The sequence below is a fragment of the Phoenix dactylifera genome, unplaced genomic scaffold, assembly GCF_009389715.1.
Source record: "Phoenix dactylifera cultivar Barhee BC4 unplaced genomic scaffold, palm_55x_up_171113_PBpolish2nd_filt_p 001648F, whole genome shotgun sequence".
Classification (NCBI taxonomy): Eukaryota; Viridiplantae; Streptophyta; class Magnoliopsida; order Arecales; family Arecaceae; genus Phoenix; species Phoenix dactylifera.
Window position 1 is genome coordinate 53,487 of NW_024068951.1, and position 24,615 is coordinate 78,101.

At 39.5% G+C, this 24,615-nt stretch overlaps 1 protein-coding gene, 1 long non-coding RNA gene and 2 other non-coding genes across 6 annotated transcripts; 3 read left to right on the forward strand and 1 right to left on the reverse strand.

The window, feature by feature from the left end:
• Window positions 1-9,829: 9,829 nt before the first annotated feature.
• LOC113461278 lies at window positions 9,830-12,704 on the forward strand. Of its 2 annotated transcripts, XR_005510049.1 has the most exons (4): window positions 9,830-10,325; window positions 11,536-11,597; window positions 11,726-12,219; window positions 12,420-12,704. It is a non-coding gene; the product is annotated as an uncharacterized LOC113461278 (long non-coding RNA). The 2 variants fall into 2 exon arrangements; XR_005510048.1 differs by lacking the exon at window positions 9,830-10,325 and having other exon boundaries at window positions 11,434-11,597.
• LOC120108932 lies at window positions 10,476-10,560 on the forward strand. Its single transcript, XR_005510050.1, has one exon. It is a non-coding gene; the product is annotated as a small nucleolar RNA Z196/R39/R59 family (small nucleolar RNA).
• Window positions 10,616-10,757, forward strand: LOC120108934. The gene has a single exon (XR_005510052.1). It is a non-coding gene; the product is annotated as a small nucleolar RNA F1/F2/snoR5a (small nucleolar RNA).
• Window positions 12,705-19,578: 6,874 nt separating the features above from the next.
• Window positions 19,579-22,173, reverse strand: LOC103700558 (F-box/kelch-repeat protein At1g74510-like). Of its 2 annotated transcripts, XM_008782499.4 has the most exons (3): window positions 21,936-22,173; window positions 21,683-21,770; window positions 19,579-21,570 (listed from the first exon to the last, which is right to left on the reverse strand). In XM_008782499.4, exon 3 carries the CDS (start codon window positions 21,183-21,185, stop codon window positions 19,890-19,892), a length of 1,296 nt encoding a protein of 431 aa, XP_008780721.1. In that variant the 5' UTR covers window positions 21,186-21,570; window positions 21,683-21,770; window positions 21,936-22,173; the 3' UTR covers window positions 19,579-19,889. The 2 variants fall into 2 exon arrangements, with proteins under 2 accessions (XP_008780721.1, XP_038978574.1); XM_039122646.1 differs by having other exon boundaries at window positions 19,579-21,829.
• Between the last annotated feature and the right edge of the window lie 2,442 nt (window positions 22,174-24,615).

Sequence of the window (24,615 nt, forward strand, 5' to 3'; positions counted from 1 at the left end):
CGGCGAAAGAAAGCCATGTAATAGTTCTTCTTACTTACAAGCAAGTAAGAAGAACTAATGGAGTGAAACCATATTAGAATATTGTACTCTATCTAAAATCTCTTGCTTTATTTCACTGTATCAATTAGAGGTGTTGGGGGGAAAAATGGACCACCCCACAAAGCAAAACTGAGCTCACGCAGGCCGAGCCCAGAAGACCGAGCTCATGCAGGTCGAGCTCATGCAGACCGAGCTTAGAAGACCGAGCTCATGTAGGTCGAGCTTAGAAGGCCGAGCTCATGCAGGCCGAGTTCATGCTGACCGAGCTCAGAAGACCGAGCTCATGCAGATCGAGCTCGTCGTCCACATGCTGCGGCCACGTCCTGCAACAGTCTCACCGTACCATGCTTTGCTTGCCGGCCACGCCACGATACATCAACCAGGGACCAAATCCTGCTACGACTGTCAACAATTAATGCGCATGGTCTCCACGGATCTCCGGCTTACTCAAAATTTCAGGCTATCCACGGCAACTCATCGACTCACTCAACTACATCCGGTCACCCACAACAACTCATCGGCTTCGGTCTAGCCCTCCACGGCAATGCATTAATTCACATGATCGTGCTCAATCATGATGGTAACTCATTAATTCGTCCGGTCACATCACAGGTAACCCTGTATCCCTTCTATAAAAGGAAAACTTCTTCCTCTTAAAAGGGGGATTCTTCTTCTAGATCCTGACTCTGAGATCCCCGCATGCAATATCTCTCCTTCTCCAAATTAAGCCCTCCTTTGACTTAAGCATCGGAGGACTGGCGCCGGAAGCCCCGGCCACCGGCTTTTTGCAGGTCTCCCGGAGGACACAACCCGCCGACGTACGATCAGCACCGAAGCTCCACCTTTTCAGCCAGTGGTTACCCTCGGGTCCAATTTCCAACAACAGTTGGCGCTAGAGGAAGGGCTCGAGTCGTGGCCATGAAGCTAAGGAGCAAGGAAGTTTCTAACGCCTCCCGACATCGCATCCCAAGTCCTGGACACTCAGTCCAGAACTCAATACCAAGGCATTCGGCGGATCCGGTCCCTCAAGTCCAATCGGAGCAGTTTAACACCCTGGTGCAGCAAGTTCAAGCCTTGGCTGCTGCAGTCCAAGGCCTGCAACAAGTGAAGGCGCCCCTCCTGTGCCGCCTCCACAGGTTTACGTTAAGCAGAGGAAGAAACTTTCTCCAAGCCATCTCGAATCAGGCACGGCTCCCGCTGAAACGATGTGGGACGTGGGGGCAACCAGTGAGAAGTAGTAGCCCGAGTCTCACGTCAACGAGTTGGAGGGGACGAGAAATAAAAGCTGAAGCCTGGAAGAGGAGAGTTATGGAGTTTCAAAATGGGATTGTAAGCCTCTGTGGCAAAAGGTACAGTCTCATTTAATCCTATTGCCCTTCAAACTCTTCTGTCTTCCTGCAGCAAGTAAGAAACCAGCATGTACTCCCTCCTCATGGGTGCAAGACTTCAGGATGGCGCTCGCGATGTCACTTTCCTGCAGAGCGTCGCCATCATCGAAGCTCCCACCGAGCTCAGAAGGATTTTGGCAGGTACGACCTCAGAAGGCTGAGCGTCAGAAGGGCCCCCCCGCAGAGGCATATCGCTAAGCGAACTCTGTGCGGGGAACAAAACCGTGAGGGGTAGCGCCTCCGCAGAGGCATATCGCTAAGCGAACTCTGCGCGAGCTCCCGATCCCCAAAGCGGACAATACCACTCGCTCTGAGCTGAGCTGCTCTAGCACTCTCTCATTCGAGAGGGCCCCCCCGCAGAGGCATATCGCTAAGCAAACTGTGTGTGGGGGATAAAACCGTGAGGGGTGGCACCTCCGCAGAGGCATATCGCTAAGCGAACTCTACACGAGCTCCCGATCCCCAAAGCGGACAATATCACTCGCTCTGAGTTGAGCTGCTCCAGCACTCATTCGAGAGGGCCCCCCGCAGAGGCATATCGCTAAGCGAACTCTGTGCGGGGGACAAAACCGTGAGGGGTGGCGCCTCCGCAGAGGCATATCGCTAAGCGAACTCTGTGCGAGCTCCCGAACCTTAAAGCGGACAATACCACTCGCTTTGAGTTGAGCTGCCCCGCTGCGTCGACCACGAGCCCAAGAGCTCCCTCGACCTCGGGTACATATCTAATGACGTTCCTCGAGCTGGGCTCGGGATGCCCTGCTGAGTCGACCACAAGCCAAAGAAGGCCGCTGAAGTCGACCTCGGAGTAGAGCCGCTTAGCTCGGCTTGGACAGCTCAACTTGAGACACTTAACTTCAGCTGAGGTATACCCTACTTAGCACATACATCTCTATAGACATTTAGCTATATTACAGGACAATCGACGATTGGACTACTTCCTTCGCTCGAGCCAAAAAGCAGCTCGAACTCGTAAGTCGGGAGGTAATGCTGGGGAAAAAATGGACCACCCTACAAAGCAAGATTGAGCTCACGCAGGTCGAGCCCAGAAGGCCGAGCTCATGCAAGCCGAGCTAATACAGACCGAGCTCAGAAGGCCGAGCTCACGTAGGCCGAGCTCATGTAGATCGAGCTCAGAAGGCCGAGCTCATGCAGGCCGAGCTCATGCAGACCGAGCTCGCGCAGGCCGAGGTCATGCAGACTGAGCTCCGAAGGCCGAGCTCAGAAGACCGAGCTCATGCAGACCGAGCTCGTCGTCCACATGCTGCGGCCACGCCCTGCAACAGTCTCACCTTACCATGCTTTGCTTACCAGCGACGCCACGACACATCAACCAGGGACCATACCCTGCTACGACTGTCAACAATTAATATGCATGATCTTCACAGATCTCCGGCTTACTCAAAATCTCATGCTATCCACGACAACTTATCGACTCACTCAACTACGTCCGGTCACCCACAACAACTCATCGGCTCTAGTCTAGCCCTCCACGGCAATGCATTAATTCACATGATCGTGCTCAATCACGACGGTAACTCATTTAATTCATCCGGCCACATCACAGGTAACCCTGTATCCCTCCTATAAAAGGAAAACTTCTTCCTCTTTAAAGGAGGATTCTTCTTCTATATCCTGACTCTGAGATCCCCGCATGCAATATCTCTCCTTTTCCAAATTAAGCCCCTCTTTGACTTAAGCATTGGAGGGTCGGCGCAGGAAGCCCCGGCCACCGGCTTTTTGCAGGTCCTCTGGAGGACGCAGCCCGCCGACGTACGATCAGCACCAGAGCTCCACCTTCTCAGCCAGTGGTGATGCTCCCGCTATCCTCAATATAGTAGCACCAAAGCTCAAGTGTTTGAGCCTTCCATGCATCCAGAACTAGCAATTGGTATCAGATCCACTAAGACCCGATAAGGTAGACAAACAAGAAGAGTTGTTCGAGGGCAAGAAGGTTCCGATTGCTGGATCATGGCAAAAGAGAACAGAGAAGCTAAAAATTAGCTTCAAAAAGGAGACACACCATAATCTATTACTCAAACTACAAAATTTGGAGTAGTCAAAACAAGGTTACGTCTACAACCTTGAGAGCTATGGGCTGTTATAGAGAAGCCTGCATATTGCATATCAAGGAAACTAAAAAGAACAGAAAGCTTTGGGGATTTTGTAAAAGGAAGTTCATCAAGACGTTTGGAAGCATGTCAAAGATCTAAAAGCTTAAGTAAGGTATGAGAAAAAATAGATTGTATTTGCTTTTATTACAAGAATTAAGTATGACCATTGGAATATTGGTTAGTAGATTTTGATGGAGATGAATTTTTGGAAGAAAAGAATGAATAATTAGATGAAAATGATATGGAAAAAGAAAAGGAGAGTGAAGTTATAAAAGAAATTGAAATAGTAGGAGAAAAATGGAAAAATTGAGAAAGCAGAAATTAGTAAGGAGGAAGGAATAAAATATTTGAATAGGAGCTAAAAGAAATTGATATTATTGAAGAACAAATTGAAAATGATTAGGAGAAAAAAGAATATATCGAAAAAGTAGAAAAAGAAAAGACAAATGTTGAAGAAGTTGAAAAAAATAGAAAAGACAGAAATTCAACAAAAGAATCAACTTTTATATCAAGTCCAAATGCTTGAAAATTTGGAAAATTCAAAACTATGCTTCGGGGTGGAAGGTTTCTTCAGTAATATAGATTGGAGATTGGATAAGTATAGGGACTTTCTTTGATCAAGAGGAGCAATTATAAAAAAAGTTCAAGAAACATGAATGGCTTGCATGCACAAAAAAGAAAAACAAGCATGTTCTCATAAAGGTGCCATGGAAGCAAGTGAAGACTTTATGCAAGCAAGTCAAGACATTTCACATGTCCTTCACATCAATGGAAATGGCCTTGAATATTGTTATATTCAAAAGTGTTGGATTTTCTTTTTTCAGTCATTGGAGAACAACATTTCCAAGCCCCTCATGTCTAGTATTTTCGAAACGCTACAATAATACATGATGGAAGAAAATTTGGATTATAGGGGGATGCTGGATATTAAACCAAATTTAGTAGTTGTTAACTTAAATGGCATCATGCTAGGCATCCTATGTGGCATGGTCAAATAGTAAACAAGTCAGTAGTCTGAGTCAAAAAGAGCAATATAAGTTGAGTCATTTTTTTTTTTTGGTAAAAAATAGAAGGGGAGGGGGAAGGACCAGCCCACCCGCGTAGCAGCCCCATTACTGGGCCCCCCTTCCACCAGGGAATGTTCGATACAGGTCGCAGATTTTCGCGTGCCTTCCCCGACCCGTGGGCTCACCCCACTGGGTTCACCGCCTCACGTGTGGGTACGTCACCCCAGCGCCACCTTGGTACAAGTGGAAGGAAAGCATAACCGCCAACAAGCCAGCCGGGCGTGGGGCATCCGGTCTCCTAATTTAATCGACGCCCGCGCGTTTCGAACCCGGGCAACTTGGGCGGAATTATCGCCCCCTTACCACCAGGCTACTACCTTGGTGGCAATATAAGTTGAGTCATTTAATAAAGTGAATAGTTATGAATATCATCGAAGTTTCCAAGTAGTCAGTGCAGTATTCAATGCAGGTATTCATGATGTATCTTTAAGAGTGTCTTTTAGAGTTTCATGAAAGTATTAATAGTTGTCTCTTAGATGTTCCAGTACATTTATGTAAGGTATACATCAAGAATTACTATTTAACTACATAACTTATGGATCATTTTTGTAAGCAAGTTAGAAGAACGAATGGTGTGAAATAATATTAGTGTTATATTCCATTGACCTTTTCCTACTCTCTCCCACCATATCAATCAGACAATATTAGAACTTCAATGCTTCCATTGTTCTCATTATAGTCACATCAGAGCTCAGGTGTATGCATGTAAGCCTACCATATGTCCAGAACTAACAAATTCTTGCTGGCATGTTATTGTTTACCATGTTTAATTTCAACTTGCAGTAAAAACTATTATTCTGACAACTTGGATGCAGATATCGTCCCTTAGAACTTTTTTACTGTCCGGTGGAGTAAATATGAAAGTAACATGCATATCCAGCCATGCGACGATGGGCAAGAATTTTATGTTAGCTTAATTTATTATTATTATTATTATTAATGCTGGTTCCGAAAGTTAGATGCTTTCATTGCCAATGGGGAGAAGATTAGAATGTAGCTGTAACGTACAAGCATAAGTAAGTATCTTATACGTATCTCAAATAAACTACGAGAGGAAGAAAAATATATAAAAATGATGTTGCAAATGCGGATGACCTGCAGTAGTACATGCTTGCACAGGGATTTCTGGGCTCTACGCTTTGTCATGCGAAGACAGAAATGATGATGATGATGATGATGGCATGACAACAGAAATTAATTTAACTTGCAGAAGATGCAAGCTGGTTAGTCTTTTCATGGCAACGAGGAGACCTGGCCTTGAGGTGCCTCATATATATGTGAATAGATAGATAGAAAAGAATCGAGTTGCTTTACAGGAAAAGAATGAAAGGTCATGATGCCCATTATGATGGATGAGTCGCGGCATGAAAGTTTAGGGGCTTAATTAATTCATGCCTTTCATGATGTTGAGTACAAGAACACACTTAATGAATGCTATAAGAAATGCTTAAGAGCCATATTCCGATTCTTGTTTCGTGAAAAGGCCTCCGACTAAACCTATCTTGGACCAATCCAAAGCCCATCAGCCATGTTGTTATGAATATTTGCTTCAAAAAAAAATATTTATTGAATTTATTCAACTGAAATGAAACAATATTTATTAAAATATCTTCAAAAAAATCTTGATTAATAGGTTCATAGCCATCCACTAACTACTCCTTCACCTTCTCGTGTATCGAATATACCTAATACCATTACTAGTATTATTACAAATAAAAATAAATTAATTTTTTCTTATTATAGAAAGGATGAAATTTCCAAAAAAAATAGCATATGGGATATTGGAGGAACTCAAAAAGTAAATTTTCTAGATTTACATGATTAAATTAATAACTGTTGCAGATTGTGATATGATCTAGTTCTTCAATATTCAAAACCAAGGATAACACTATGGAATTTGTTTGGTTAAATTTGATGAATTGATATATTTGTTTTTGCAAACTAGATGTGTTTTTTATTTGAAATCTTGGCTATGGAAGCACTTCTTTCGCTCAATTTTACAGCGTGCCGTTGGTCTGCAAGGTTATTTGATTTAGAATGTCTAACTTTTTTGGTTCCTAGATTGATCTTGATCATGTTGTAATTCTTAAATAGTCTAGTGTTGCTATAAATATGAATAATATAATTGTCTTTTAATTTTTTCATTCTAAAAATAAATACAAAGTTTGTTTGATTCTGAATTGGTCCTAGAATTATGCTGACTCAGGTATTGGCTTGGATCTTGATTTGTTTCGGACATGATCGAAAACCAGGAGCAAAAAAAATCTTATAAATTACAAGAATCGAATTGCTTATTTATTAAGATACATATTAACATCCATTTTAGTAGCTGATTTAAATAATTAACAATTAAAAAAATATTATTTTAAAATTTTGATAGACAAGTTAGACAAATTTAGTAGATATTTTGATATGCTGCACCATTACCTGAATTAACTAAGTCCCTCCTCACTCTTGAGAAAAAAAGGAAAAAATATTAAACCAAGCTTGAACTTGGTTCACGGGCTGAAAAATAATTTCAAAAAAATCTGAATTATGTTAGCTTGATTAAGCTTGGCTCAAGCATGAACCAAGCTTGATACAAACTTGAATTAATTTAAGCTTCATTTATGATTATCAAGCTAAATAATTAGGCTCATGTTCAACTACATTCACAGTTAAGTTTGAATTAAAAATCAAATAAGAAACAAATCAAGCTTTATCTTAAAACTTAGGTTGGAAAATAAAATCAAACCAAGCAAGCCAAGCTTGATAAGACTGGGGTCGATTAAGCTCTGCTCAAATACATTCTTATATTCGGGGTTGGGAATCACTTATATGGCGTATCACCACTCAATTGTTGAAATTTCAAGTATTTTATACTTACGTAGAGGTGAATTAGTATATTGATTGAGCTGGGAATCATCAAGCAGACAGAGCCTATAGTTTGGATTGATGATAGGCCTCTGCTTTAAGAGATTTTCTGAAAAAAAAAATATTTCTATATTATACATAAATAGTGGACTTTTTTAGACTTGATTATCCTCAAACATATGCATGTATTCAGAAGCATGTTGTAATAGTTAAAGCATTCATATTGGAGTCAAAATACATGCCAATATGCAAATGGAAATATTTATTCAGCAATCATTTTACTTCAAGAATGATCAGCAATAGGGTAGTTCAAATCAGAATGTTATTTCTAATATCATGCATCAATGAGTTATAGTCTCATTATCATCAAATTATTGAAAACATTCTTGTTGTTCATGATCTTTTTTATTAACTTGTCATCCTTTTTGTTAAATTAACTCCCCTTTATGACAGAGAAATAGTGCTACAAAAATTATATCTCATCAACTATCAAGTAATTCATAAATTTAGGAATATATCCATGACTTATGCTTGAGATAACTACAAACAATCATAAATTATCTTGATGTTATTTTTTAGTTATAACCAAACATGAGATATTGGACATTTTTGTTGCATGTTTCGGTTGGGAAAGGTGACAAATGGAAGCAAAGAACAAGAGCAATTAAAGAACTTAGAATTCTCTTCTTTCTATAAGGATGGTGGAACGAAGGAATTAGGCTATATATGGTTCCAATACTTCGAGGGTAGAGCTTCACCAATAAAGGCATTGTCACCCACTATTTGAGTGCACCAAGTGCGTTCATCAGTGCATAGATTTTAGATCCCTCATTTTCTCCATTTCTATGCACTTCCTAAATTATTAATGTAAAAAAAAGGAGAGATATTATCCAGTTAATCTCCCAATGATTTGGAATCCTAAGAAGGGTAAATCGATACATTTCTAATCTTTAATATTTTTTAACACAAAATGAATGTCCCAAAACTCGAATATGCGCTGTTGCACTTGTTAGCCCTAATCTTTTACCGGTGATTGAATTACTAATATGGCATCCAGATCACGGGTTCGATCGATCCCAAATATGATTCCTAAGTTAAACGCCCCTTTTGATGTCCAATTGCATTTTTTGAGACAACTCCTACGCACGCGGAATTTACTGACGAGTAAAAGAGAAGTAAGAAAAGAGTGGAAGTGGTGCACAAGCAAACGGGCTAAAAGTGCCGATTGGTCAGGTTTAGCTATTTCCATGCTAAAACCGAAGTAAATATGTTAAATTCCATATGCTTCAAGATGAGGTGAAAAGATAAAGCTGCAAGCAAAAAAAAAAAAAAAAAAGGCACATGAAATATAGGATATGATTGGCCTGAATTTCAGGTAGTTCGGGGGTGGTTTGTCCAATGCAATAAGATTGTGAGTTATTTTCAGGACCCAACTCAGCCAAGCATTTTATTGGCATAGTTTTCTGATCCAATTTCCAAGAGTTTGTTTGATAAATACAACCACTGACTAATGATTCAGTTAAAAATAGTTCATGGTACTCCATTTAGAAACCCTTGATACAAAAGTCTCATCACTAGTCGTGGAATCTCACGGTCAAGCCAACTTGTGGAATTGGTAAGGGGTCCATGAATTATACCTGCAACAGGCCATGGGCAGCCCAAGCCTGTCCAACGGCATTTGAACCCCTCACATGGAGTGGGTTTATGGCCCGGCTTAGTATCTAGGCGTAGATTAGGGGCAACAATTGGGTTGAGTCAGATCAGATACAGATGAGTTTGGACACTAGATAGATCAAAAATTTATCAACCCGAACCCAATTTATTTACCAAATAGGTAAAAAAATTCAGGCTTGAACCTAATTTTTTATTAAATAGGTAATTCAAGTCGAATCAAGTTAAACGGGCCCATTAAGCTTGCTGCTCCCAGCGTAGATTAGCCTTGCCATCGTAACATAGGCCCAAGTGCAGAAGGCCTGGGTTATTATTTAGCAGTCCCAAAAGAGTACTCATCATTACATCAAAACATCTATTTTCTCCCATCTATATTCCATATAACAACTGACTGTTACATGTAACATGGATCAAATTATAAAACACTAATTAATGAACAACAATTCAAGTAATGTTACTTACCTATCCAAAAGTTAATGATCAAATTATCAGCTGGATCTAGCAGAGTGTGGATGGTGTGGGCGATAGCTACCCGCTACTCAGGGACATTCGGGCTATGGTGTGCAGGGGAATACCCGCTACTGGATCTAGCAGAGTGTGGATGCCGGCCCAACTCCCCGCCTCAGCCCGTTTTAGTTGCCTCGGCCCAACACACCGCGTTGGCCCAATTTAATATTTATCGCGTCCGCACAGTCTCCAACTCCAAGGCACAGTCCGTGACTTATCGATTGCCCGAGTTCCCGACTTCCCGTCTCCTACTCTTCTCCTTAGGGTTAGGATTTAGGGTTTGTGCTGCGCCGCCCGAGCTCCATTTGGCTATTCCCTCCCTCAGGTCAGGCCTTAGTCTCTCTCGAGCCTCTCCCCTCTCCTTCGGACCTTCGCCTCCACCCTCTCCTCCTCCGTGCCGACAACTTTGGCCTCCCCGTCGACGGCGATCGTGGCGGCTTGAGGACCACACTCCACCATCCGCGACCTCTCCTTAGTTAGGGACTTAGGGTTAGAGTTTGTGTGCCGCCCGAGCTCTATTCCCTCCCTCAGTCTTTCTCGAGTCTCTCCCCTTTGCTCTCCTTCGGATTCTTCGCCTCCCGAGCCCTCTCCTCCGGACCTCTGCCTCCGCCCTCTCCTCCCCTGTGCCGACAACTTCGGCCTCCCCATCGACGGCGACCGTGGCGGCTCGGATCCTCTGCTCTACCGAGGTAAGAAAGATCTATCTTTTCTTCTTTCTTCCTTTGATGTTTCAGTCTTTCCTCTTTTCTTTTTCTCAAAGAACTTAATTAAAAAAGTCAGACCTTGTTCTTTTGTTAAGGTGTTTCCAATTCGTTTACAAGGATTTTTGTCGATAGTTGTGCAATCTGTGATGAAGTTGTTGTTTATTGCTGAGTTGCAATGATTATTCATCAAATTAATCACCATCTTTCGGCTGAGATTGCATAAACGTTTTGCTATTTTTTTTATTTTTGATTTGTTAGTCCGATAGATAAAATATGAATGCCATGAGGTATCTGATGCTCAGTCTAATCGATGGCTGTGCTTCTCGTTAGAGTGGCAGATAAGGAGACGAACAGGTCTTGCGACACTGGTTGCTCTTCTTCCATGAGCTTCCTGTTACTTTTACCCTGCTTACATCTTTCTGTTCGAATCCTTTAGAAAATTGTTTGAGGTGTTGAAGAAAATTAACCAAAATCAGTAAGAATTTTGAGAAAAAAATCTTTTCTTGCAGGTAAATTTTGATGATTGGCCTAAATGTTAATGTTTCAGGATGGTTATTCCCCTAGATTTGTTCCACTCAATCTAGCAAATGATTATTCTTTACCTTTGGCTGCTTGCAATTAGATATACTTTGAAAGGGTTCTCATTTAATTTCAACATTTGTGGAGGTTGATTTGTTTGGACAGCTGCTTTACATGAGGGTGATGTTGATGCTGAACATTTATGGTGTGCTTTTTCATGATGATTTTTTCATGATTTATCTCCACATAGCTTCATTCTTATAATCTTATGTTATTCAATATAGCTATTTGATAGTTTCTTTTGCTAGATTCTTTTTTTGCACAGGTTGCTATTGTAAGTTTGTAACTTTGGGATAGCAAGAAAATTCATCTGGAGATTGCTAAGCAAAAGGAAATTCATCTTGATGTATGCAATGCTGTTTTTATTTTTATTCAATAATAGTCTAATAGCCATCCCTAGAGGGACAAGAGGTGGAGATATTAGGTGTTCAGTTGGTCTGATGATCTGGGTCTGTGATTCTTGGTTGTAGTTCTATTAGCCTGGCTTTGTTTGTTAGGGATGCATGGAGTTTGGTGCAGGCAACTGGTACTTGATATTCTTGGTTGTATGCAATGCTGTTCAGCTCTTTGCTATTGCTCTCTTGTGCCCGATATGAACTTAAATTGTGATCTGAAGTTGGTGCAGGCAGCTGGTACTTGATCTGTTCGATCACATAACTTTTGTCCCCTTATATTGAGGTACCAAACTCTTTTCTCTCCTTATCTTTTCATTAATTTCCTGACATCTATTATCGCAACTTTTCTGCGATACGAGCTCTTTGATTTGTATTAATCAAGTTGTATTAATCAACTTTTTTGCGATACAGGCTCTTTTCTACGATACGCTGCTGCTTTCTGGGTTATAGAAATATCGTGTTTTAGCAGCCACATTTTTGTCAGTGTTTATATTCTTGTGATTGAAAACTGACTACCTGTTCTCTTCACCATTTCTACAGTAAGTTACAGAGTGATGTTTTGAGGGAAGCAATCTCTCAGATTGCAAATGATTCTCGAGAGAAGAAGCGCAATTTTACTGAAACCATTGAGCTACAAATTGGTCTGAAAAACTATGACCCCCAAAAAGATAAGCATTTCAGCAGATCTTATGTTTACCTAATATAATTTTTAATGGCAAACATCATACAAATAACTTGTCCAATGCATTTGAATTCAGGGCCTGGTTGTTCTTCTATTGTCTATGGAGAGGCAGAGGAACTTGGACCTTTCTTAATACAAAAAGGCATGCCAGAGCTCAAATTCAACAAGCATTCTTGGAACCGGAGGAATTGCGACTCATCACTCGCCTATAGGCCCTATACTGGTAAGCTCATCACTTGTAAGCTGTGAAATACATATTATTGATTTAAATAACTTAGGGACAAGATCATTAAACTACATCTGCATTATATCTGTTGATGAACAATGTATGAAGAAAAATGAAAACATCTAGTAGCTCATTTTCATTAATTACAATTTGCAGCAACAAAATATTATACTAATGCTTGATTATGTCTTCTGCAGACAGAGAAAATAGGGCTTGACTATATGGATGTTGAAGCACTAAAAAAATGAATAAAAACAAGAAGCTGGTCAAAAAGCTTGCTAAGAAGTACCATGCTTTCCTAGCATCAGAGGCCATCATGTATATTGATATTTGTTCTATGTGAAGCAGATTTTCTTTTCGGGCTATTCCATATGTAAATTTGGATGATTTGACTTGTATTCCTTATCTTTGTAAAGATTAAATATTTTTTGAATATTGTTGGTATTAGATGAATGAATAAATACTTGTATTCCTTATGTTTAGCTTTTTGTAAAGATTGAATGCTTTTTTAATGTCAATGATGTTGGGACAAGATTTTTGTAATGTTTTCTAAATTTACCTTCTTTTTTTTCTTGTGCTGCTTAATGTATAAAACAGGTTGGATCGGATTGGGTTGGGCTAAGGTCTAAGGCTAAGAGCCTAAGTGGTTATTGGTTAGTGGTTACCTATTTATTAAACAGGTTTGGTTGGGCAGGTTAAATAGGTTCAAACAGGTTAAACGGGTCGGGTTGGGCAGGTTAAATAGGTTGGGTTGGGCAGGTTAAACAGGTCGGGTTGGGCAGGTTAAACAGGTTTAAACGGGTCGGTTAGGCAAACAGGTTAAACAGGTCGGGTCGGGTTGGGCAAACAGGTTACCCGTTAATTAAACAGGTTAAACGGGTCGGGTCGGGTTACCTGTTTAATAAACAGGTCGGGTTCAGGTTGTAATTTCTGACCTGTTTAATAAACAGGTCAGGTTCAGGTTTATGATTTTCTGACCCGATCTGTATCTGACCCGACCTGTTTATACCTGACCCGACCCGATTGCCACCCCTAGCAGGGGGAGTACGGGTCCCCAAAACCATAGATGATCCACCGTACCGGGCAGCAATCCCTTAGGCACACCCGTATAAAAAAATTCTATGCGTGGCACCAAAGAGGGCTAACAGCTTAAGTTTGATTTAAAGTTAATTTTAAACTTGAACTATGAGATCAGCTTAATTTGTTTACCACTATTTTGAGCTTAATTAATTTTGTTCCAAGTTGAACAAAAGATTAGCTTGATATCTTGAACCAAATTGAAATCAATTCAAACATGAATCAAGCTTGACTTCAAGCTTGGTTTAAAGCTTAGTTAAGCATGAATTAAGATTTAATTGATTCAAAGACTACAAAAAAAAAAAGCCTTGATCTAACATTCTATTTTCTATTTAAGCATGAACTGAAATTGGTGAGATTCATAATAAGTGTAAAGTTCTCTCTTTGCAAATTACGTGTACTATAATTTCCACTCTCAATAGGAATGCAAGTGGAGCAATTCAATTTATATTAAATATGTTTTAAATCGTAATATGGCATTAACTAATTACAAATCCTTTTCTTAACTTTCTTTTATCATAAGATATATACTACATATAGACAGTGCAACTATTAACCAATATAATGAATATTAATTTTAAATTTTTTGAGCTGAAAATTTTTTGATATAAATTATCCTTGGTGGAATGGTGAATAGATATTATTGTTTGATCCAAAACTAGAAGGATCATTGTTGCAGCAACTCATGCCGCATATAAGATGAAAGATAGGGGTGTCAATGAAGGCTAATAATCCACTAACCTATTTCAAAATTGACCCAAAATATATGGCTTAGATATGAAAATAAACCGATAAACTATTTAGTTTGGCTTGAATTTCTAAATTAGACACAAAGTCTTATTGCAGCAAATTTGGATTTACACAAGTCCATAACCCAAATTAAACCTGAAACCTAACCTAAGTATCTAAATATTTACATGTATGTATATATATCCTCTCACATATAAATACATAAGTATCTAAATATTTACATGTATGTATGTATGCATGTATGTATATCTATCAATTATTTTAATCATAAAAGATAAAAATCAAGTAGAAAGTAGTAAAGCCATAACCCATCACATGTATGTATGTATGCATGTATGTATATCTATCAATTATTTTAATCATAAAAGATAAAAATCAAGTAGAAAGTAGTAAAGCCATAACCCATCGTATTCCACCAGATTCCTCTCTATGTCATTTATGGTAATATATCTATAATATATTGATTATGATTTAATATTTATATTGAACAATCTCTTTCACTCTTTATATTTTTTATTGCATGAATATTTAAGTAACTAATTTAATAATTGTACACATACATTCTTCTAAAAATAATTCAAAAGTGTAAGGAAATAACTTGCTAGATATTTGATTTTTACCTCAAACCTCGTCCCATACCGGACATTTTCTTGGATTCAATCTACAGTACGCATATAAAGTTTTAGTTGAGTTTTTGTTCAGATTTGGATCTAACAGATATATTTTGAGTTGGGTTATGGACATGGCCAAACGCAACCCAAACCACACTAAGTGATACGTAACAAAAGACTAAAGTATACAGTTGAAATCGAATAAAAATCATGATGCAACATCAAAACATTATGATGTATTAGTTTATTTTATAGCTAGATCTTGATTTTCATGCGAATATACCTTTATGAATCCATATTCTGATTTATTGGGATAATAATTATTATGTTTGCACACGTATAGAGCTCCTCACCAGTACCAGACCTCATATCAGTGCCACACTATTATAGTATCTGGTATGGTACAACACACAGAATGCCTAACATATCAAGTATTGCGGTACAATATGGTATATTCGGTATTATTCGATACGGTATGGTACAACATATCATGCTTAGGTCCGGCTAAACTCACACAGAGAGCTACATGACAATGGACTCCTGAGAGTTCAACTTCCACCGGTATAAAAACTTTTTAGAACATCCCAAAGTACGCATGCAGCGTTTGCGTTCAATCAGAAACTTTCTTTTCACCACCTGGAGCTACCACATTTCACCTTTTCATGCGCCGTTTTCACTTTTACCTTCTTTTGATTGTAATGGAGGAAGAAAATTTCCCCCATGGACCATTTTTCACTTTTACTGTGATAAACAATTATCACAGTGATCAGTAAAAGTGAGTAAAGCTGTCGTGGAAGAGGTACCACAGTTGGTTAAGCTAACAAAGCAAATAAAACCACTCTGTCGCACTCCAATTATATATTGAGTCAGCTTTATGAATAGTTCACCATCTACTCTCACCAACATATCCATAATTCATTTTCTGAAAAAATTCAATATATTTCTAAGTAAAATCCAGACACTTCTATTTACCAATGCCTCAAGCCTTCATTCAATCTGTCCTTTCTGTTTTGGTTAGTTCTACACTACTTTCTTTTTCTTTACTGCTTAGATACTAAGGATGAACAAGAAAAGAGATGGTACATAAAGAACTCCTAAAGATGAAAAACCATTCCTCATCACAAAAAAATATTCATGAAACCGGAGAGATGTCCCAAAGGAAGGAGCTTCAAACAGACTACATCAAAATTGAGTATTGGAAACAAACTATTGAAAATAAGCATCAAGTTTCTTCCAAGAAAATGTAAATTTCATTCAAGAAAAAAAAAGAGGACAATCATATTAGGCAAATAAGGGCGTCTCCCACTACAGCATTGAGGAAGGGTCAGGTGAATGCATCTTTACCCACATGCTGAGAAGCTATTTCTATATTTCGAACTTGTGACATTTAGGTCAAACTAGAACAGCCTTACAATTATGCCAAGGCTTGCCCTTTATGTTAAGCAAATAAAATCAGTTGCTAATAACTGCAAACATTAAAAAAATAATAATCTTAACTTCAAAAACATAAGCAGGTCCGAAATGTCCAATGCTTTATCATCAGTAATTTGATATTCACACGCGAGAAAAGGCGCATTGCAGATTAACTATCTAATTCTAGCTAGTTATGAAATTCATATGTTGCAAAAATGATATTAGAAAGACATCAAATATAATTTCACCACTCCCATGTACTTCCAATTGTATCCCCTACTGCATCCTTATCAAGTCAATGCTTTGAAGGTCCCATGAGATCATATATCATAGATTACAGAAAGCATCCGAGCTACGAACTCAGTTATTGGATGTATTCCTCTAAATATGATGGATTTATATATCATATTTATAATAAATACAGATACAATCTTTGCATTTCACAGGAAATCTAAGAATGAATTGGTTACAAACCACTAAGAAGCTACTACACCAATTCACTGCAAGCAGGTCAACTAGCATGAGGAAAAAAGACTTCTAGCGAGTATCTAGTTCGGACATTTAGTATCATTTAAATAATAAATCAAAGAGACCACATTGTTAACAACATATACAACATAGTAAAGTTGCCTCAAAACTTAATAAGTTGGCATTGTTTCTTGATTGATTTTCCATGAACAATACCATAATCCAAATTATTCAGAATTCAATATCAGATAATACACTTGGTTTAAGGAAACAAAGATTATTAGTAGCCAGATGACCAATAATAATATATAAAAATAAAATAGATAAATGTAGAATCTTGTGGCGCTTAGTCAAAAAAAATGCCATTGTAACCTACTGAAGAAAAAAGTAATGATCACTAAGACAATAATAACACAATTTTGCTGCATGACAACATCCAAGCCTTGCAACATCTTTTCAGGTCTGGCTTTCCAAAGTCTTCTCCATCATACAATTCAATGCAGCCTGATCCTCAATCACCATAATGTTTTTCATATTCTTTTCAAACATTTTTTTGCCTAACCTATTTATGCCTTCCAGTCATCTTTCGTAGCCATTCTATAACTTTCAAACCCTACTCCATTCTAAAGCTCACTCTCCCAATGTACATGACAGTGCAGTTGGTATATAACTTTATCTTCTCCTACTGCAGCTCCTAAATTTCCTCCAACATATTCAATGTAAAGATGATAAAGAAAAGAAAGCACCTCCATCTTTGTACAACCACCACTGCCCTGCCCTGCACTAGTAATACTATAATAGAAATATTAGATAATAGAAAAGGAGACAGCCCATGATATTTGACGACTGGCTGAGTAAGAAATATTTAAAGAATTTGGATGTTTTCTGTGTATAAACTAATATCAGCAACTTCTTTCAGCCAGTTTTGCTACCGTAGACAACAGCCTAGGACAATTCTTCATTAACTTTATACATGAATATCCATGATTCATTCTCTCTTTTAGCTAGTCTCACAAATTATGGCCTAAGCAAGAAAACAATCGAATGTGAGGCGATGACAATATTAAGTTCAACGCTTATCCATTGTCAAGCCACACTAAACCACATACTATATACTCATCATCATATCAACCTTTCAAAATTATTTTGAATTAAATGCTTCTACAGTACCACCCGATTCATTGCTAAACAGGATGTGAAAAAGGAATCTAGAAACCACGCTATACATATGTACAAGTTGATCAGACAGAATGTGTATCAAATATCATTTTTTTTTTTGCTTGAGATCTTCAGGTTATATAACTAGGTTTCTTTAGGACCTGTTTGGATGGCCAACCAGCTTGTCTGTGGGAAATCTCTGATTCAATTGGAAACATGGGAAGAGAAGAGGTGGAACAAAGAAGTTGACGGGATCATGGGATTGCAATGATCAAACAATCCCAAGATTTTTGATAACGGAAATCTCCAATAAAGATGGACTCGAGAGTTTGCCAAGATTATGACATAAAAGGATCCATTGATTCTGTCAACATCTTTCCTCCTCCTTCCTTTAGTTAGCAATGGTTGCTCATATGGGGATATCTGATGGATGCAGAGAATGGGCATCCAATTAAACTCTCACGGTAATTATTAACATCAGTGATTCGAGATCACGCTTATGATATGTGTGTGTGTCTAGATATATGCATATGTATATATGTATATTAGTATGTATGTATGTGTGTGTGTGTATATATATATGTATGTATTCATATATGTGTGTGTGTGTGTATGTATGTATTCATGTATGTGTGTGTGTATGTAACATATATATGTATACACACACACATACATATATACATACATACATACATACATACATACATATATATATATGTATGTATGTATGTATGTGTGTGTGTATACATATATATGTTACATACACACACACACATACATACATACATACATATATATATGTATGTGTGTGTATGTATGTATATATACACACACACACACACATACATACATACATATATATACATACATACATACATATATATACACATACATGCATATATATATACACACACATACATACACACATGGATATATGTATGTATGTTAGTGTCCAAGTCATTATAAGACATGGAAATGTGTTAGAGACACATTCCAGATACCGTCACACAAAGACGCCCATCAAAACATATGATCACATAATTCATCCAATCATGAGTTCAAGCCAAGCCAATACAACATGAATTGGACTGTTGAGTACAAGAAACTGATGACAAAATGTTCACACCAATCCAAAAGGATTGTTTTCAGAACAATCTAGAAAAAAAAATTTGCTTCCCAAGTAAAATACCAGAAGTTGACTCTAGCATAAATAGAAGAAGATAAACATGTTTCAATTGTGCCAGAAACTCATTGAGGAGGGGAATAAGGGGAATAAAGGTTTGAGTACTTCAGGAGCACTGAGTATTTCTAATACATTCAGGAAAATAACATGCAAGAAAGAGGGGAACAAAGATAAAGACAGAATAAGGAAGTAAGTAAAATCTTATTATTGACATGAATCTAAATACAAGTCCTTGGACAGAAGATAGCATTTAAAAAACTTCTTTACATCAATAAATTAGAGAGAGAAATAAAGTATGAAGTATCTCAATATTGAGGTGTTCTTGGTATAAGTAATTTGCAAAGGAGATAGCAATCAAAATAGATCACTCTTTCTATCAATAAGCCGTCAAAATTGAATTTCTCTGGAGGCAGCAGAACTGCATGGGATGGGACCTGCTGAGGTTGATTTGATTATCAAAATAATTATTTCTTCAGTCAACAATGATATACTAAATGGAGAAATACGGTGACACAACTAAACATCACAGATAATACTTCCATTGATCAAAAACTAACAAAGCTACACATCATACTAATATAATCAAAATGGTGGCACCTTTTTCTTTTCCTTTTTTTTTTCAATTTCATCACAAGGGTAGGAAAAAATAAGAATCATATAAGGATACTCTGTGAAGCTAAAAGCCCCCATCAAGGATTCAGGAAAATCTAAAAAAAATGTAGCCTCGTCAAATTATTAATCTACCATTCTCATGCATGTCCCATAACTTTGAAGTCACAAGCGGGCTTCCAAATGCATAATAAATGAGACTGTAGAAAAAAAAAAGGCATAAAATTCAAGAGTTACATAGACAGGAGATCTCTAATGAATCTTCAGTCCAGTTGGAATTCCAAAAAAGATAGAAATTACCCATTAGGCACAATCAGTGATTTATGCCCTCGAATAAAGCCAATCTTTTGAATCCTTCATGTCGAGAAGTACGGTATAGTTGTCATAAATCAGACAGATCAGCAGCCCATCACAGCGCAGTTATAGACAAAACTCCCCGACTGCTTGCTGGCAATGATATTCCACTCTGGTGGCCCCTCATTTGGGATCCATGAATTGAGCTCAATTGTCCCTCCCATGGATCCCCTTGGTCCGCCAATCACAATTAGCCGCTCGCCACATGCCCTGAAGGCAAGCCCCCAACCGTTCATTGAAACAGATCTCTCAGGCAATTTACCTAGAGTGATCCATGCATTGTTCTCCTTGTCATACTTTCTTACTTCCTTCTCAGCATAATCGGCTGCATAAAGCTCATTGTTCACCACAGCTACAAGTGGGGGTGCACCACTAGCACCATTTAGCCCAGCAGACATATTTGGAATCACCGTCCAAGAACGTCTATTCAGATCATACTCTTCCCCGCAAGTCAACACCTCTGTATTGCTAGCCATTCCACCAATTACATAAAACTTTCCATCCATGAAGACCCCCGAACATAACTTTCTTGCTCGATTCATAGCAGGCAGAGTCTCCCAAGTCTGTGTCTCAGAATTGTAAAGCTCTGCTGAGCTAAGTATAGTACCCTGAGCATCGGTGCCACCAGCTATAATAGCCTTCTCTCCAAGGCTAGCAGATCCAAACAGGCATCTAGGTGAATTCATTACTATTCCAGGGGACCAGGAGTTAGTCAGCATGCTATATCTCAGTACAATGTGGGAAGTTACCTCCTTTCCAAAAACAAGGAGCTCGGTGCCCACGGCAAGGGACTCCTTATCCGAGCACATGAAACATTCATTAGGAGGCATCTTTGGAATGGCAATCCAGCGCCCACGGTAGGGATCATATGCCTCCCATTCAAGGACATTGCAGGAGAAATAGACCCAGTGCTCGGTGATCCCCATCTGCCGTCGTAGCTTATAAAGCACACCGCTCCGAATCAGGGAGCGGAAGCTCTGGTTCAGGGATGCGATGACACCATAATCAGAGCGAGAGCATCGAAGAAGGCAGCTAATTGTGATATCCCTTCCGAGTGGGTTGATGAAGGAATTTGCATCATCATAGTCTCCATCGCTGCCCTGGCGATCAGACAGATCGAGGGCATGTTCCGTGTCTGTGATATCAGGGGTATCAGGACACTCTGGTGACTTCTTCCTCTTGCCCCTATCACCTTGCTCTTGTTCTTCCGATTCCTGGCTCGGTGGGCGCTTGTTGCTTGAGGACTCAAGGAGGTGCTGAGTCATGTAAATCCACTTGGATTCTTGCTCACAGGAGCCCGGCACTGCTCTCGAGATCAAGAAGGACTGGCCGTCCAACATGTCGCCAGCTCCCAAACCAAACCGAGGGCTTAAAATTGCTGATCGATAGCCCCCGAAACTTCCCTTCCTCCCTCCTAAAGTATCAATCCACCATCCGAGAAGGAAACACGGTACACTGATGGTTTGAGCCTCTAATGGGACTACAAAGGAAAAAAAATACACGCCAACCAGACTAAAAAAATGATTCCTTTCAAACTTATTAGTGAGAGGAGATCTAAAACCCTCCTATACTGATGGAATTCATGGATCAGAAAAGCAAACAAAAGGCATAAAAATCGAATCTGTCCGAGTATTTTGACGCGTCCACCACCCAGAATCGACGAATCACTGATCCGGAAGGCCAAAAATGCTACCTTTCAATCGAATCAGATCGATCTCACGAAGGCTTCATACCAAAAAAGCCAAAAAAAAATAATGATCAAAACATCGAAAAAAGAAACCAGCTCAGAAATTTGCCAAAGGAGACGAATCAAAGGACCTCGAGGCACGAAGATTACCACAAGAAGATCTCGCGATTTCCGCCAAAAATACGCAGAAAATTAGTCAGCGAAACAGTCCATTTCCCCGAGATTGGATCCCGTAACACTTAAAAAAAATAAATCAAATTTTCAGCACCCCAGATTGAGATTAAGCCCCAAAACTACCTAAAAACAAAGAAGAAAAAGCAAAAAACAAAATCTAGCTTTAAGACCAACGAGAAAGAGAGGAGAGCACAGAGATCTCAGGGAGGAAGGAACGGCGGAGACTTACGGATTGGGTTTGGGAGCGGAGGAGAAGAAGAGGAGTATGGGAGAGGAGCCGGAGGCGGAGGCGGAAGCCCTCCCTGTTTGGGAATTAAAATTCCCTCTCTCTTCTCCTTCGTCTTCCTAAAATGCCCCCCTCCGTCTTCTTCCTCTCCTTGTCTTCCAAGCTTCGTCCCTTCGATACTCCTCTCTCTCTCTCTCTCTCTCTCTCTCAAACTCGCGCTCGAAATCCAGAGCTTTGCGTCGGGCTTCGGGGCTTCCTCTGTCCCTTTATCGCCTCGCTTTTTTTCTCTCTCTCCTCGTTTTTTGTTTTTATTTCTTTTCAACAACTATTTTTTGTATTTTTTATCTTTTTATTCGCCCGGGGGAAGTTGTCGTATTATTGTCCTAGCAAAGCGGAAATATTTTTGTAGTTATGGTGTGAACTGAGAGACACGTACTGTTTGAAAGTAGTGCTGGGCGCCGCACGAATTCTGAGATTCAACGTGGGAGTCGGTGGACTCGGGCGGATCAAAAAGCTTCCGCTACACCCCTCCTCCGGAGCGGATTCTAGCCGGTCTACGCTTCACTTTGGTTTACGGTTGGTCGGCGGTCCGAAGAAACGGCTTTTGTAATTATTTTTCCTTTTTTTTATATTTCTATTTTTAATTTTTTCAAGACGAAGGGATTGGGTGCAGTTTCCCCTACAGCTTCCTTTCTCTTGAGTTTAGGATTTTTTTTTTTTTTTTTGGAAAAAGTTTTTTTGGGGGTTAGTTTTTTGTGGGCATTTTGAGGAGGGGAACAGGAGGATATCGAGGGCGGTCCGCTGCAAGACCAGGACTGGGGGGAGGGAAAGGTTCCCCACACGTGCGCTGCAGGGCATCGGGGAATTAGGAGGCGGCTGCACCGCCGGTAACAATAATAATAAAAAAAAAAGAAATCTTGGGCCTGGAGTTCCCTTTTCTGGGTTGGTGTGTACTTCTAGAGCGTTGTTTCACCTGCATTACCATGTGTAGTGTAACTAAAATTTGGATTAAAAAAAAAATACCATGATTTATTACTTGGACTCTTGACGTCTGGTTGGTAGTTTAGTCTCAAGTTACGGCTCAGCTATCTCTGCAGACTTTCCTGGCTTTATGTGCTTGATTTGCCGGTCTTAAATTAATAGGCAGTACAATGGGAAGGTAAAGATGACAGCAGAAATGGGTTTGTTGGGTTCAACTGTTCAAAGGTTAAGTGGATGTGGACATGGCTTAGGTTACAGCTAGAGAATGTTATCTAAAAATTGTAGGTATTATACCTGTGCATATAGTGGTCCCAAATACGAATTCAGAGCATTTGAACACATGATTGAAAATAGACAGGAAGTAGTTAATCCATTGGGCATTGAATTAGATGAGTTTGGCATCCTATTAAAGCTATTGAATTGGTTACGATGGAAATAACGCGTGGAATGAGCATTACAAAGTTTGGAAGCAACGAAAAGCAGAGATAATTTAGGAAGCTATAACATATTAGGTAAAAGGTCCTCGCAATTAAACATGTAATCAATCCATTGGCCATCCTAAACATAGCTTTCTACTCAAGAGACGAAATAGCCCAACAATATCATTGCACAATCTAATTTCTTCTTTACGATTCATTGCAAAATCCAAGTAAGAACACTTCTACTAGGTTTAATAGTTGGATGAAATGGAAAAATGACACAGAAGGAGAAGGATAAAAAGGTAATGTCACTCTGAACACTCCTAGGCCCAACCCAACAAGGTTAAGGCCATTTGCTTCCACTAAGCGAAAGAGCCAGGACGGTTAAAACCAACTGACGTCAAAATGGCGCCAGTCCAAGTGGTATTATTTAACCGCAGCCTCCCCCACGTTCGTACGGTACAAACAAATATTGTACATATCCAAAAATTCGAAGTGTCACAGCTCGCCACCTTTCGCTTTTTGTATTCTGGCGGGGTCCAACGCCAGCTACGGTGGTCCCAATGAATGACAGCGCATCAATCCGTCACCGGCCCAATCGGACGGCCACCACTGGGGACCGGCCGTTACCGGTGGACCCCCACCGCCGCTGGTGGACTTTGCAACGCCCGGGTTCAGCCACGCGAATCAGCGCGTCAAAAGATAGGATTGGTGGGTGGGATGTCAAAAGAATTACAGATGGGAATTGGTTGTATGCCAATGATTTCATGATCTATTGCATTTTTCGGATGGACGGCGGGGAAGGTCTATCACGGTGGGCAGGGAGGAAGAGGGTCCATTCAAAAGAGCACACCAATATTGGCCCGCGGTAGATCTACCGCTCCGTTCAAACATGCCGACAACTAAATGATGCCGGGTCGTATTTTTTGCACCAAAGAATCACTTCACATCTATGCAAGCAGATGAGAGAAAAATTCTGTGCGAGGCGCGATCCCCTGGTTGACATCGCGAAAAAATATTAATCGATCATTCTTCTGTACGAAAGATACAACCAAAACCTAATGATGTCTCCATAATCTTTTAAGGCGCGTTTGGTTCGCGAAAGCATTTTTCCTTTTAGGAATATAATTCCTGCGAAACAAATTCCTAAGAAGTGGATGCCTAGAAAAGTACTTTTGGCATGTTTGGTTGATCATGGAAAAGTGACAAATTTGCAAAGTGCTTATGTTTGGTTAGCCATCCACTTGCCTAGAAAAGTTATGTATAATTTCTATTATGTCCTT

Excerpts from the sequence above, each read along its gene's own strand:
- LOC103700558 (XM_008782499.4), bottom strand. The coding sequence starts at position 21,185 with ATGTTGGACGGCCAGTCCTTCTTGATCTCGAGAGCAGTGCCGGGCTCC.